The following is a 12,840-nucleotide window of genomic DNA, read 5'->3' as shown; positions in this document are numbered from 1 at the left end:
TATTTTTATTCTCTTACCAAGACCGGAAAAGTATTTTTTACGATTTGCAATATCAGACTACTGCTCCTATTTTCATTCTTTTATTTTATTTTTTGAGAACGGCTTAAAAATATTTACAAAAAATCGTATTTTTTCTCACTTAAATCTAAAACTGGTTGAAATAGTAAAATGGGATTATTCTATACTTCAATACTTAAAAGCAAATAGGTTTTCATAAGTAAAATTTTCATTCATTTTAATTTTTTTTAATGTTATACAAAATAAAACACACAAAAGATATGTGTTTTGTCATTATTTTTCTAGATTTTATTTTGGTAAAAGAAAATAAACATAGAATAAAAGTGTTTAAAGTGAATACTAGGTGCTATTTTGTTTCATTTATTCAATCATTTTATAATGAAAAGAATAATAATACAAATATAATATTATGAAGAAAATGAAAGAATTATGCTTTTAATGATTTCTTTTTTTAACTTATTTTCTTTTTGATTTCATTTATCTTTTATTTTATAATAAAAATAATTAAACACAAAAATATTAATGGTAAAAATAAGAAGGATGCGTTCGATAATTCATTTTCTTCTTATTTTATCTTTTGTAAAAAGAAATACTTAATCATTATTATGTTTTTTTATTGTTTTATATAGTAATTTCATATATATACATATATGCATCTATCCATCATCTGCACCGCTTATCCTCAGTAGGGTCGCGGGGGTGCTGGAGCCCATCCCAGCTATCTTCAAGCAGTGGACACCCTGAACTGGTTGATATATATATGTATATATATATATATATATATATATATATATTTTTTTTTTTTTTTTCCCCATATGTGCATTGGTATCAGGGAATATGACAAAATCCGATACTCCATAGCGGTATCGTGATATCAAATATTCCTATCTAATACATCAAAATCATGAGAACCTTTTTGCAAAAAGGCTCATCGTCAGATTTATCAAAGCACGCTAGCGCTAGCTTAATCCGCTAAGAGCTACCTGGTTTCCCATGTAAAATCCCCCAATAACATGCACAAGGGGTCTTAATCCTCATTTCATCCGAAAGATGGCTAGCATCATGAATTAGCGCTACTTCCCTTGACGTTACGATGAAGAAACGTCGAAATCGCGAGCTAGCCGCGGGGGGAGCGTGATTGGTTTAGCCCCCTGGTGTTGTCGAGGGGGCGGGGCTAAGACCTCGGGTGTCGCCATTTCCGCCGCTAACCGTCACGCTAATGCTAAAGCCAAATGGCGTTACTCACGCGATGTCCACGGTCTTTACGTAGCGACGCAACGAGCTAACGTCCCCTCGGAGCGCTAGCTAATGAGGCGGCGGATTAGCTTGGAGCTATTGAAGCAGGAAGTAGTTTATTTACGTTAGCTTCCATTAAAAGTAATTCGTTTGGTCGTAATAAATCGAACTAAAATGGGAAATTAGCTGATTCAATAAATAATTGAAATTAAAATATTCTTTTCGGCGTAGCGCTGCAACAAGCTAGCTTTTTTTTTAAATCGGTTGAGAAAAAAAAATAATCCAAAAATTCAATTAAAATTGAAATTAAAAAGTGTCATGTTTTTATTTCACAAAAATGTAAAATAAAGAGAAACAAAATCCAACTGAAAATAATGAATTTTGCATTTTAGACGTTATTTAAAAAAAATATATATTTATTCACTTATTTATTTGTCTACTATTTTTTCTCTTAACATTTTATAAACTTACTCATTTAATTAATTATGATTAGATTCTTGTATTTATCTAATCGTGTAATGGTTCTTTTTTGTTTATTAACTTATAAATGTGTTTACTTGTTTGCTTTTTCTTGTATTCATTTATTTGTTTACTCGTCTTTTCATGTATTGGTTTGTTTACTCGTTTACTTGTGTATTTGTTTATCGGATTATACTTTTTTAATTTATTCTTTTAATATTTTATCCTATTTATTTATTGAATTATTATTGTTTCACTTGTTTATTCATTTGCTTATCTATTCAGTTATTTTATTTTTTTATTCATTTCTCTCTCTCGCTCGTCTTTCTCTCTCTCTCTCTCTCTCTCGTCTTTATCTCTCGCTCTCTTTCTCTCTCGCTCTCTTTCTCTCCCTCATCTTTCTCTCTCACTCTCTTTCTCTCCCTCATCTTTCTCTCTCACTCTCTTTCTCTTCCTCATCTTTCTCTCCCTCATCTCTCTCGCTCTCTCTCTCTCATCTTTCTTTCTTGCTCTCTCTTTCGTCTTTCTCTCTCGTCTTACTTTCTCTCTCAATCTCTCTCTCTCTCTCTCTTTCGTCTTTCTCTCTCGTCTTACTTTCTCTCTCAATCTCTCTCTCTCTTTCGTCTTTCTCTCTCGTCTTACTTTCTCTCTCAATCTCTCTCTCTCTCTCTCTCGTCTTTCTCTCTCGCTCTCTCTCGTCTTGCTGTCTCGCTCTCTCTTTCTCTCTCGCCCTCTCTCTCTCTCTCTCTCTCGTCTTTCTGTCTGGCTCTCTCTCTTGTCTTTCTATCTCGTCTTTATTGTTCTCAGCTCAGGGATGCTGCTGGAAATGTGAATTTCCCTTCGGGGATGAATAAAGTATCCATCTATCTATCTATCTATCTATCTATCTATCTATCTATCTATCTATCTATCTATCTATCTATCTATCTATCTATCTATCTATCTATCTATCTATCTATCTATCTATCTATCTATCTATCTATCTATCTATCTATCTATCCATCTATCTATCTATCTATCTATCTATCTATCTATCTATCTTCTTTCTCTGTCTCAGGCTCTTTTTGTCTCTTTCTTTCATCTTTTTCCATTTGTCTTTCTTTCAGTCTCCTTCTTTTTCTTTCTCCCTCTGTCTCTCTGTGACTCTCAATCTTTCTCTCAATTGTCCCTCTTTTCTTTTATAACTCTTTCTTTGTCTCTCTTATCCTCTCTTCTCTTTTCCTCACTCTGGAAAAGTCTGTGGTCTGTGCAGACCTTTGAGACGCCTTGTGATTAAGGGCCAAACAAATAAACATGACTGGACTACTAATTAATTCATTTAGTCATTAATTTGTTTACTTTTTGACCTGTTTATTTATTTGTTTTTTATTTGCATACTCATCTATTCATTTACTTGTTTACTCAATTATCAATTTATTCATGTTTGTCCATTCGTGGATGCATTTATCCATTTAAACTCGTTTTCGTCTATTCACGTTTCACATTTCATTATTCCTTTGTTTATTCAATTTTTGGTCATGATAACTACCTCAGACTCCGATCGGCTCCCTGTCCCTATTTAAACCCACTCCTGTCTGTCGCCTTTTGGTCAGTCCGTCTGCGAACCTCAGTTTACACTAGGCAAGCCTTTTTTTTCGACCCGGACTCCAACCTGTTCTTTGCTCTCGTCTGTCCCACGGCTTCAACCCGTTTTTGATCTTGATCACGTCCACTCTCCCGTCCCGGCTTTCGACCTTTTTTCTTCCTCGACCACATCTACTCTCCTTTCCTGGCTTATGACTCGCTTCCGACCACGTTCTGCTCTCCTGTCCCGGCTACTGACCCGTTTTTCCGTTCCCGACACCGCTATCGCTTGCCACGGAAGTCCCACTACTGCGTTCAGAGCAACCTGCTTCCCGCACCCAGTGATCACCGGATCGTGGGGGCAACCCTTTCCTTTCTTCCAATAGAATTGAGATGAACGTTACGCAAGTGGGTCCTGTCTCCGTTCTGGTCCTGACATTATTCATTTATTCGTTTGTTATTTTACTCACTTAAACTTGTTAACTCATTTCTATGTTTATTCAATTACGGGCTAGCTCACGTTCTTCGTTTATTCGCGTCTGGCAATTTAGGGCGTGTCCGATTCCTCAAAGGGGCGTGTCTAACCTGCACGGTGGGCGGTGACCTTTGCTTTCGGGTTGTGGTGGTGGACAGGGTGGTCGTGGTCTCTATGAAAGTGGTGGACATCTCAGGGGGTAGGGCGGCGGTGGGGCGGGCGGGGCTCCGTCCGGCCGGCACGTCGCCGACCAATCGGACGCTGCCGTTGACCCGGACGTTGACGTGAGCCTCTGCGGCCATGTTGAGGACTTTGAGTCCGTTGTAGTAGAGACCCGAAATCTGTCCCTGGTACGGACGGTTCCGATCTTTGCCGCCGATGGAAATCGTAGCTTGCGTGTTGAAGATGGTAAGTTGGCGGCCTAAAACGGGGAAAAAAAAACATGTTATGGATAAAGGACGTGATTGGTCGAGAGGTAAAAGGGGTGTGGTTATGGCGGAAGCTGGTGAGAAATCGTAGCACGTGATAGGTTCACTGGACACTGGCAAAATTTGACACGATCCACTATGAGTAATCGAACATTTTTGATGGATCATTAATCGAATTATTTATGGAATCGACTTATCGTTAAGAACACAGGTGTCAAACAGGCGGCCCGTGGGCCAGATCAGGCCCGCTAAGGGATTGAATCCGGCCCGCGAGACAACACTCAGAGAAGCGCAAGAGAAAAACAAGCTGCAGGTTGAAATATGTCAACTTCATGTTGCCAAAGCCAGGTGCCTCACACAAAGACACTGTACTTGTATTTATTTATCTCTTCCTCTCTCTCTCTCTCTCTCTCTCTATATATATATATATTTATTTTCCACCCCTTTTCTCCCACTCTGTCTCTTTCACTCTCAGTGTCTCTCTTTTTCTCTTCCTTTGTTGCTCTTTGTCTCTTTCTCTCTCTGTGTCTTTTGAACTCTTTTGCTCTAACTTCCTTTTTTCTTTTACTCTTTCTCTCTTCCTACCTTTTTCTCTTTTCTCTCCTTCTGTCTTTCTATTTCTCCTTGGATTTCTTTCTTCCTCTCCCTTTCTTTTCCCCCTCTCTCACGACTTTTTATCTTTTGTTTCTCACGCCCTCTCCCTCTCTCTCTTTTTCTTTCTTTGTCCCGCCCTCTCTCCTTTTCCTTCAATCTTTCTCTTATTTCTTTATCTCTCTTTTTCTTTCCCTTTAATCTACTGGTACAGAATGTTTGTTCTATCGTGTGGCCCCTGAGTTAAAATGAGTTTGACACCCCTGGTTTGGAACTATTTTCCCAAATGATCTCTAAGGTCAAACAGTGAAAACGAATCCACCATTTTTGTAGTTTTTTATTCACTTTTTGTCCATATTTTTTGACTTTAATATAAAATTGTCAAATCGGGTAAGAACAAAAATCAAGACGGTGATTTTGTTTGAAAAAAAGGGAGATCGTACAACCCCAAAAAAGGAAAAACGATTTCGGTTTAACGATTAAAATTGTTTCTATTTTCCGACACGATAAACTCAAATTAAGTCGAAATCACGAAAATAAGTGTCATTGATTAATCGACAAAAACTATATCGATGGATCGTGTCCAGGAAAGCGATTTGCGGTGTCCAGTGAACGTGCTAGCGCTGATGCTAAAAGCAACGAATGCTACAAAGCGCACGAAAAAACACAAAACACAGCAAAAACGATGAAAATGATTCCAGAAATCCACGATTCAAAAAAGAAGCAACAATAATAATAACTCACCGCGTGTCAAATGGGAACAAACGGAACGGAATTAAAACACTGCGGACGCAAAAAAACCTTGCATGCATTTTAATGACATCGTTGGTGAGTTTGATAAAAGGATAGGGGCGGGGTCTCGGAGGGGGCGGGGTCTCGGAGGAAGCGGGGCTTAGGGGGCGGGGCAAGATGCCGACGTCACAAAAAGGTAAAAATGAATGGGCGATCATGCGGGCGACTTTATCATTTTTAAAAACATTTTTAAAGACGTGTTAAAGGGACTTTATGATTTGTTCATTTATTCTTATCGTTATGCGGATTTTAGAAACTTTTTTATGAATCATTTAGAGTACGTGCAATGTTTTTCAGGTGTTTTTTTCCCTTGTTGCCTTCCCAGTCCCTTTAACTGGTTTCAAGCACACAATAAAAGAAAAGAAATGATGACAACATTAACAACAAAATGGGAGAAGGTGGCAAAAAATATAGAATTTGATGTTTTTTGGTTATTTAAAGGGTTTAAGGCAGTGGTCCCCAACCTTTTTCAGTACCAATCGGTTTGCGAAACGATATTTTCAAGGCCCGAAAAAGGATTATTTATAATAAGAACAATATTTTTGCATATAATACAATAATAATAAATTGAAAAAATAAAGAAAGCAATATAAATTAAAATAGTAAATCAAAACTAAAGTTAATGTAAATAAAAAATGTATTAAATAAACGGAATAAATCAAAATTATATAAATACAAATTATATTAAAAACTAAATAATAATAAAAAAAAAATGAAATATATTATTTACAAATAAATAAAGACAACAGAAAAAATCTTTTCGAAAAATTAATCATTAAAAAACTAACGATATAGAATAGTTATAAATGAAAAAAAAAATGATTAAAAAATAAATGTATAAAAATGAAAAATGAGGCACTTTTAAAAATTGAACAAATATTTATATAGAAAAAATCCAATAAAAATAAATAATAATCTCATAATTTTAAAAAGATAATACAAATTATAAAAGAAAATGTAAAAAAACAACACCAAAATTTTTAAAAATTATTATAAGAATATATATATATATATTATCATACATATAATTCAATAAATTACCAAAATTAAAACTTATAAATATATACAAAAAAAGTAAAAAAATAAAAATAGTAAAAATGAATCCATATAAAAACAATAAACTCTGTATACTAAACCTCTAAATATCAGGTAAATAATCGATAATACCAAACTGAACCAAAAAAAGGTGGTTTTCTTTAGTTCCTACTTATCCTAGTTTAATGGATCCAATTCTTCTGTTTACGCTTAGAAAGTCCTGAAAAAATGGGTCTATTTTCTTAAATACCGACAACTTTTCCATCAATCCAGTCCTCGAAACCCTGTTTAGATTTTTAAGTACGCGGACTGATTTGTAGTTCCTTTTTGCTTGTCATCCAAGATGGCTACCACTTAAACTGTCTTGAAAATGGGGGTCTGTACCCTTAACTTTTCCTCTCATGTAGTCATGGAATCCCGGTCTAAAGTCGTAAAATGCATTCGCAGTTGCGCTTGTAATCCAAGATGGCCGTCGCTCTAAGAGTGACTCTATTATAAACCAGGAAAGGGTGAATTTTCGTTCCCTCCCGGCAGCAAAGGAGCCAGGGGCCCGGTACCGTCGGGGTTGGGGAGCACGCTTTTTTAAAAGGACAGTTTTGCGTTCTCGGAGGTCGTCAGGGAACAAGCCGGCGGGGATGAGAGCAAATCAAAGATGGACGCCGGAAAAAAGCGGGACAGATTTACCTTTCTCCTGAAGCCAATCTTCCACCGGTCGGGTATATTTGAACGGGATTTTCTTATTTGCCGTTTGATAGCGCTCAATGTCGCTGTTGCCTTCAAGTTTAACAAAGAGTTTGGGAAAAGAGAAGTCGGCCACACACAAGACACATTTAGACAAGAGATTTAAATGACTTTTATCTGGATTTAGGATTTTTATCAGAAGATTTATGCAGTTTTATGAAGTTTTTTTCGCTTTGTAATTCGTTAGAACACAACCTGCAAGAAAAGGCGTTAGCGTCGGAGCTAGCGCTGCGGCCCGGGACACCACCTGCTTCCAAATCTCTCAAATCGCACGTTGCCCTTATGCTACTTCGGACTGCTCCCTCGTGACCGTTTTAGGAATCCGGGATGTCCGCATTATGAATGCGAAGAAGCGGAAAATTAAATGAGCTCCAATGACAACTGAGAGATGCTAATGTAGCAATTGTCGTCTTCCTGCTAGATCGAATGTGACAGGCGCTAATTGTCCCGCTAATGAGGACAATAGCGTGTACCTTGCCGGATTGATAGTCAATATGGCCGCCTTAGAATTTGTGTGAGGTTGCTGGGAAATGGGGCTCTTCCTAAAAAGAGAAAGTCAGAAAAAGCCACAGAGAAAGGCATCAAGAGAAAGTGAGAAGGAGAAGGACAAAGTAAGAGAGAGAGTGTAAGACAGAAGGACAGAGGTAGAGAGGGAAGGAGAGAGAGACAAAAACAAGTGAAAAAGACAGAAAAAGAAAGGGAGAGAGAGAGAGAGAGAAAAGAGTGAAAGAAAGACAGAAAGAGATAAGGGAGAGGGACGAAGAGAGGGGGGAGGGAAAGAGAGGAGATGGATGGACAGAGAGAGAGTGAGAAAGAGAGTAAAAGTCAGAAAAAGCCACAGAGAAAGCCATCGAGAGAAAGTGAGAAAGAAAAGCTCAAAGTGAGAGTAAGAGAGAGAGGGTAAGACAGAAGGACAGAGGTAAAGAGGGAAGGAGAGAGAGAAAAAGACGAGAAAGAAAGCGGAAAGAGATGGGGGAGAGGGAAAAAGGGAGAGAGGAGATGGATGGACAGAGAGAGAGTGAGAGAAAGAAAATAAAAGTCAGAAAAAGCCACAGAGAAAGCCATCAAAAGAAAGTGAGAAAGAAGACAAAGTAAGCGCAAGGAAGAGAGGGTAAGACAAAAAAACAGAGAAAAAGTGAGGTTAGAAAGAGAGGTGATGAGAGAGAGAAGGATGGAGGGGCAGAGAGAGAAGGAAGAGCAAAAAAGACAGAAAGGGAGAGGGAGGAAGGGGGCAAAGGAAAGAGAGGAGATGGATAGACAGTATGAGAGAAAGACACAAAAAAACAGAGAAAGACAGGGGAGGATGGAGAAAGAAACAGATAAAAGGAGAGGGGGGAAGGGGAGAGGGATGATAGTGAGAGAGAATGATAGCGAAAAGGACAGAGGTAAGAGTGCGAGAAAGAAAGAGAGAAAGGGCGAGAGACACAGCAAAAAGGCAGAAGGCGACATACACATAGAGAAAGAGAGAGAGAGATTGAAGGAGAGAGAAAGATAGAAGAGGTAGAGAGAGTGGTGGAGGTAGAAATAAATGGAGAGAGGGGAAGGGAAAGATACAGTTGTATATAGACGGACAGAGAGAGAAAAGAAAGAGAAAGAGAGAGACAGGTAAAAAGGAAAAGGCAGAAGGTGACATACACATAGAAAAGAGAGGGAGAGAGAGATTGAAGGAGAGAGAAAGATAGAGAAAATGACAGGGGGAAGAGTGCGAGAAAGAGAGAGTGAGAGAGACATCAAAAAAGGGAGAAGGTGACATACACATAGAAAAGAGAGGGAGAGAGAGATTGAAGGAGAGAGAAAGATAGAGAAAATGACAGGGGGAAGAGTGCGAGAAAGAGAGAGTGAGAGAGACATCAAAAAAGGGAGAAGGTGACATACACATAGAAAAAGGGAGAGAGAGATTAAAGAAGGGAGAACGATAGAAGAGGTAGAGAGAGAGGTGGAGGTACAAATAAATGGAGAGAGGGGAAGGGAAAGATACAGTTGGAGATAAAAGGACAAAGAGAGAGAGAGAAAGAAAGACAGAGAAAAAGTGAGATAGGTGGAAGGGAGGAAGAACAAAGGAAAGACAGACAGAGGGAGGGAGAGACAGATGAATAAAAGCAAAAGACTGAAAGACAGTGAGAGTCGGGGGATGGATTGAGAAAAGATGGATGGAGAAAGAGATAGACATAAAGACAGGGGAAAGAGAAGGGGAAATGGAGGAGAAGAAAAAACAGGGTGAGTGAAAGAGAAAGAGAGAGAGAGGTAAAAAGGAAAAGGCAGAAAGTGACATACACATAGAAAAGAGAGGGATAGAGAGATTGAAGGAGAGAGAAAGATAGAGAAAATATCTTGTAGTTCTCTCTGGTAAGACTAACAACAAGGAGTCTTTAAACCAAACCCCCCAATCAGGTCAACGTAGGATTGGAGAGATCCCCCAGACCCCAAAAGACCCCCGGTGGTGTCCAGTCCTCCGCCCCGGCTTACCTGAAGGGAAGTGCTCGTTGATTGGCCAGTTGTCCACTTGGAGGGTGGCGTTGCCCCCGTTGCGGGTGAAGCGCACCAAATGATATTTGCCGTCGTTGATGGCCGCCTTCAATTCCTTCACGCTGATGTCCACCGTGCCGATGTTGAAGGTCACGCCCACCTTGCCTTGTTCCTGAAAAAATATCACATCATGAGAAATACAATTCCTTGCTCTCCGGATTCCCCGAAATAATATAGCCCGAGTCGGCCCGTTTGAACAGCAACGATGGAGGTGTTTTTGCCTCTGGTTTAGATCATTGCAATTCCTTGTTCTCCGGATTCCCCCCCGGAAGAATACCGTGCAGCACGACAGCTCTTTGAGTCCAGCGAACAAGCGAAAAAAGACAGATCGTCGGGGACCCTGCCCGTATTAACCCGAACCCGTCACGATTCTAATTGGCAGAACCCTTAAACCCGAGACATCGAATGAAAAAACGTTCTTAGAAGACAGCAGCGCTATTTGTAGCAAGGATGCTAACACCGCGTTCCATTCGATTAGAAAAAGGGGAAAAAAGGACAATCATTCATCAAAGAGATCATGAATGGATCAAACTAATCTATCAAGGCGTTTAGGATTGGATCAAACCAATCCATCAAAGAGATCGTGAATCGATGAAACAAATAGTTCATGAATGGATCAAACTTACACATCTAACTTAAGACCTGATCTTACCAAAATTCATCAAAGAGCTAAAATATGGACCCAACTAATCCATCTAAGAGTTCATGAATGGATTGAACCAATCTATCAAAGAGCTTATTAATGGACTAAACTCATACTTCAAACAGATCATGAATGGATCGCACTATCCTATCCTGGAGTTCATGAATGGAGTGGACTTGTCCATCAAAGAGACCATGAATGGATGAAACAAATAGTTTATGAATGGATCAACTTACTCATCTAGCACTTGGTGACCTGATCTTAGCAAAATTCATCAAAAAGCTAAAATTTGGAGCCAAATAATCCATCTAAGAGTTCATGAATGGATTGAACCAATCTGTCAAAGAGCTTATTAATGGACTAAACTCATCCTTCAAACAGATCATGAATGGATCGAACTATCCTATCAAGGAGTCCATGAATGGATTGGACTCGTCCATCAAAGAGATCCTGAATGGATGGAACTAATTTATCATAACGTTCAATAAGGGATTAGACCAATCCATCAAAGAGCTCAGGAAGGGATCAAATCAACTCACACATCAACGAAGTCATGGATGAATTGAAGTAGTCCGTCAAAGAGTTTATTTATGGATCGAACCAATCTTTTAAAGACTCTATGATCCATCCAATTGGTAAAAAGGGATCGAAGGAATCATAGATCAAGAATTGATTGATTGAACTAGTCCCTCAAAGAGTTCACTCATGGATTAAACTCATGTATCTTAAAGTTCATGAGTGGATCAAATGATTCATCAAAGAGTAAAAAAATGGACCCAAATAATTAATAGAAGAGCTCATGAATGGATCGAACTTAGTCATCTAGCACTTAAGACCTGATCTTACCAAAATTCATCAAAGAGCTAAAATATGGAGCCAACTAATCCATCTAAGAGTTCATGAGTGGATTGAACCAATCTACCAAAGAGCTTATTATTGGACCAAACTCATCCTTCAAACAGATCATGAATGGATCGAACTATCCTATTAAGGAGTTCATGAATGGATTGGACTCTTCCATCAAAGAGATCATGAATGGATCGAACTAATTAATCATAACAATCAACAAGGGATTGGACTAATCCATCAAGGAGCTCAGGAAGGGATCTTTCCTCAAAGAGCTCACAAGCATATAAAACTGACACATCAATGAGGTCATGAATGAATTGAAGTAGTCCATCAAAGAGTTTATTTATGGATAGAACCAATAACCCAAAAGCTTATGAATGGATCAAACCAATCTTTCTAAGACGTTATGATCCATCCAATAGGTAAAAAGGGATCGTAGGAATCCATCATAGTTCAAGAATCGATTGATTGAACTAGTCCCTCAAAGAGTTTACTCATGGATTAAACTCATGTGTCTTAAAGTTCATGAGTGGATCAAACCGATTCATCAAAGAGTAAAAAAAATGGACCCAACTAATCGATCGAAGAGCTCATGAATGGATCGAACTCATGTATATTAAAGTTCATGACTGGATCGAACAGATCCATCAAAGAGTAAAAAAATGGACCCAACTCATCGATCGAAGAGCTCATGAATTGATCGAACTAGTCTCTTGGAGAGCTCATGAATGGATCAAACTCATTTATCTAAAAGTTCATGAGTGGATAGAACCGATCCATCAAAGAGTAAAAAAATGGACCCAACTAATCGATCGAAGAGCTCATGAATTGATCGAACTAATCTCTTGGAGAGCTCATAAATGGATAAAACTCATGTATCTTAAAGTTCATGACTGGATCGAACCGATCCATCAAAGAGTAAAAAAATGGACCCAACTAATCGATCGAAGAGCTCACGAAGTGATCTAACTAGTCTCCTTGAGAGCTCATGAATGGATTAAACTCATGGATCTTAAAGTTCATGACTGGATCGAACCGATCCATCAAAGAGTAAAAAAGGGGACCCAACTAATCGATCGAAGAGCTCATGATTTGATCGAACTAGTCTCTTGGAGAGCTCATGAATGGATCAAACTCGTTTACCTTAAAGTTCATGACTGGATCGAACTGATCCATCAAAGAGTAAAAAAAGGGACCCAACTAATCGATCGAAGAACTCATGAGTTGATCGAACTAGTCTCTTGGAGAGCTCATGAATGGATTAAACTCATGTATCTTAAAGTTCATGACTGGATCGAGCCGATCCATCAAAGAGTAAAAAAATGGACCCAACTAATCGATCGAAGAGCTCACAAAGTGATCTAACTAGTCTCCTTGAGAGCTCATGAATGGATTAAACTCATGGATCTTAAAGTTCATGACTGGATCAAACCGATACATCAAAGAGTAAAAAAATGGACCCAACTATTCGATCGAAGAGCTCA

General features: G+C 38.6%; 1 protein-coding gene across 11 annotated transcripts in view; it reads right to left on the bottom strand.

Annotated features, from left to right (window-relative positions):
• The window catches only part of nrxn3b (neurexin 3b), a 234,772-nt gene that overhangs the window by 16,362 nt on the left and 205,570 nt on the right, over nt 1-12,840 (bottom strand). For 9 of the 11 annotated variants that reach the window (XR_015848352.1, XM_088325668.1, XM_088325677.1 and 6 more), the window contains 3 exons: nt 9,805-9,976; nt 7,282-7,371; nt 3,862-4,172 (listed from right to left, as the gene is read on the bottom strand). Coding sequence is in view for 10 of the 11 variants with exons in the window: in XM_088325668.1 (XP_088181794.1) it covers nt 3,862-4,172; nt 7,282-7,371; nt 9,805-9,976 (573 nt within the window). In the remaining variant the exon portion in view is untranslated. The remainder of the gene's footprint in view (nt 1-3,861; nt 4,173-7,281; nt 7,372-9,804; nt 9,977-12,840) is intronic. The other 2 variants (XM_088325672.1, XM_088325676.1) reach the window with 2 other exon arrangements.

The sequence above is a fragment of the Urocampus carinirostris genome, chromosome 20 (genome assembly GCF_059441175.1).
Source record: "Urocampus carinirostris isolate Australia breed hairy pipefish chromosome 20, RoL_Ucar_1.0, whole genome shotgun sequence".
NCBI classification, from domain to species: Eukaryota; Metazoa; Chordata; class Actinopteri; order Syngnathiformes; family Syngnathidae; genus Urocampus; species Urocampus carinirostris.
The sequence above is the reverse complement of the archived record's forward strand: the minus strand, read 5'-3'. Positions and strand labels throughout refer to the sequence as shown.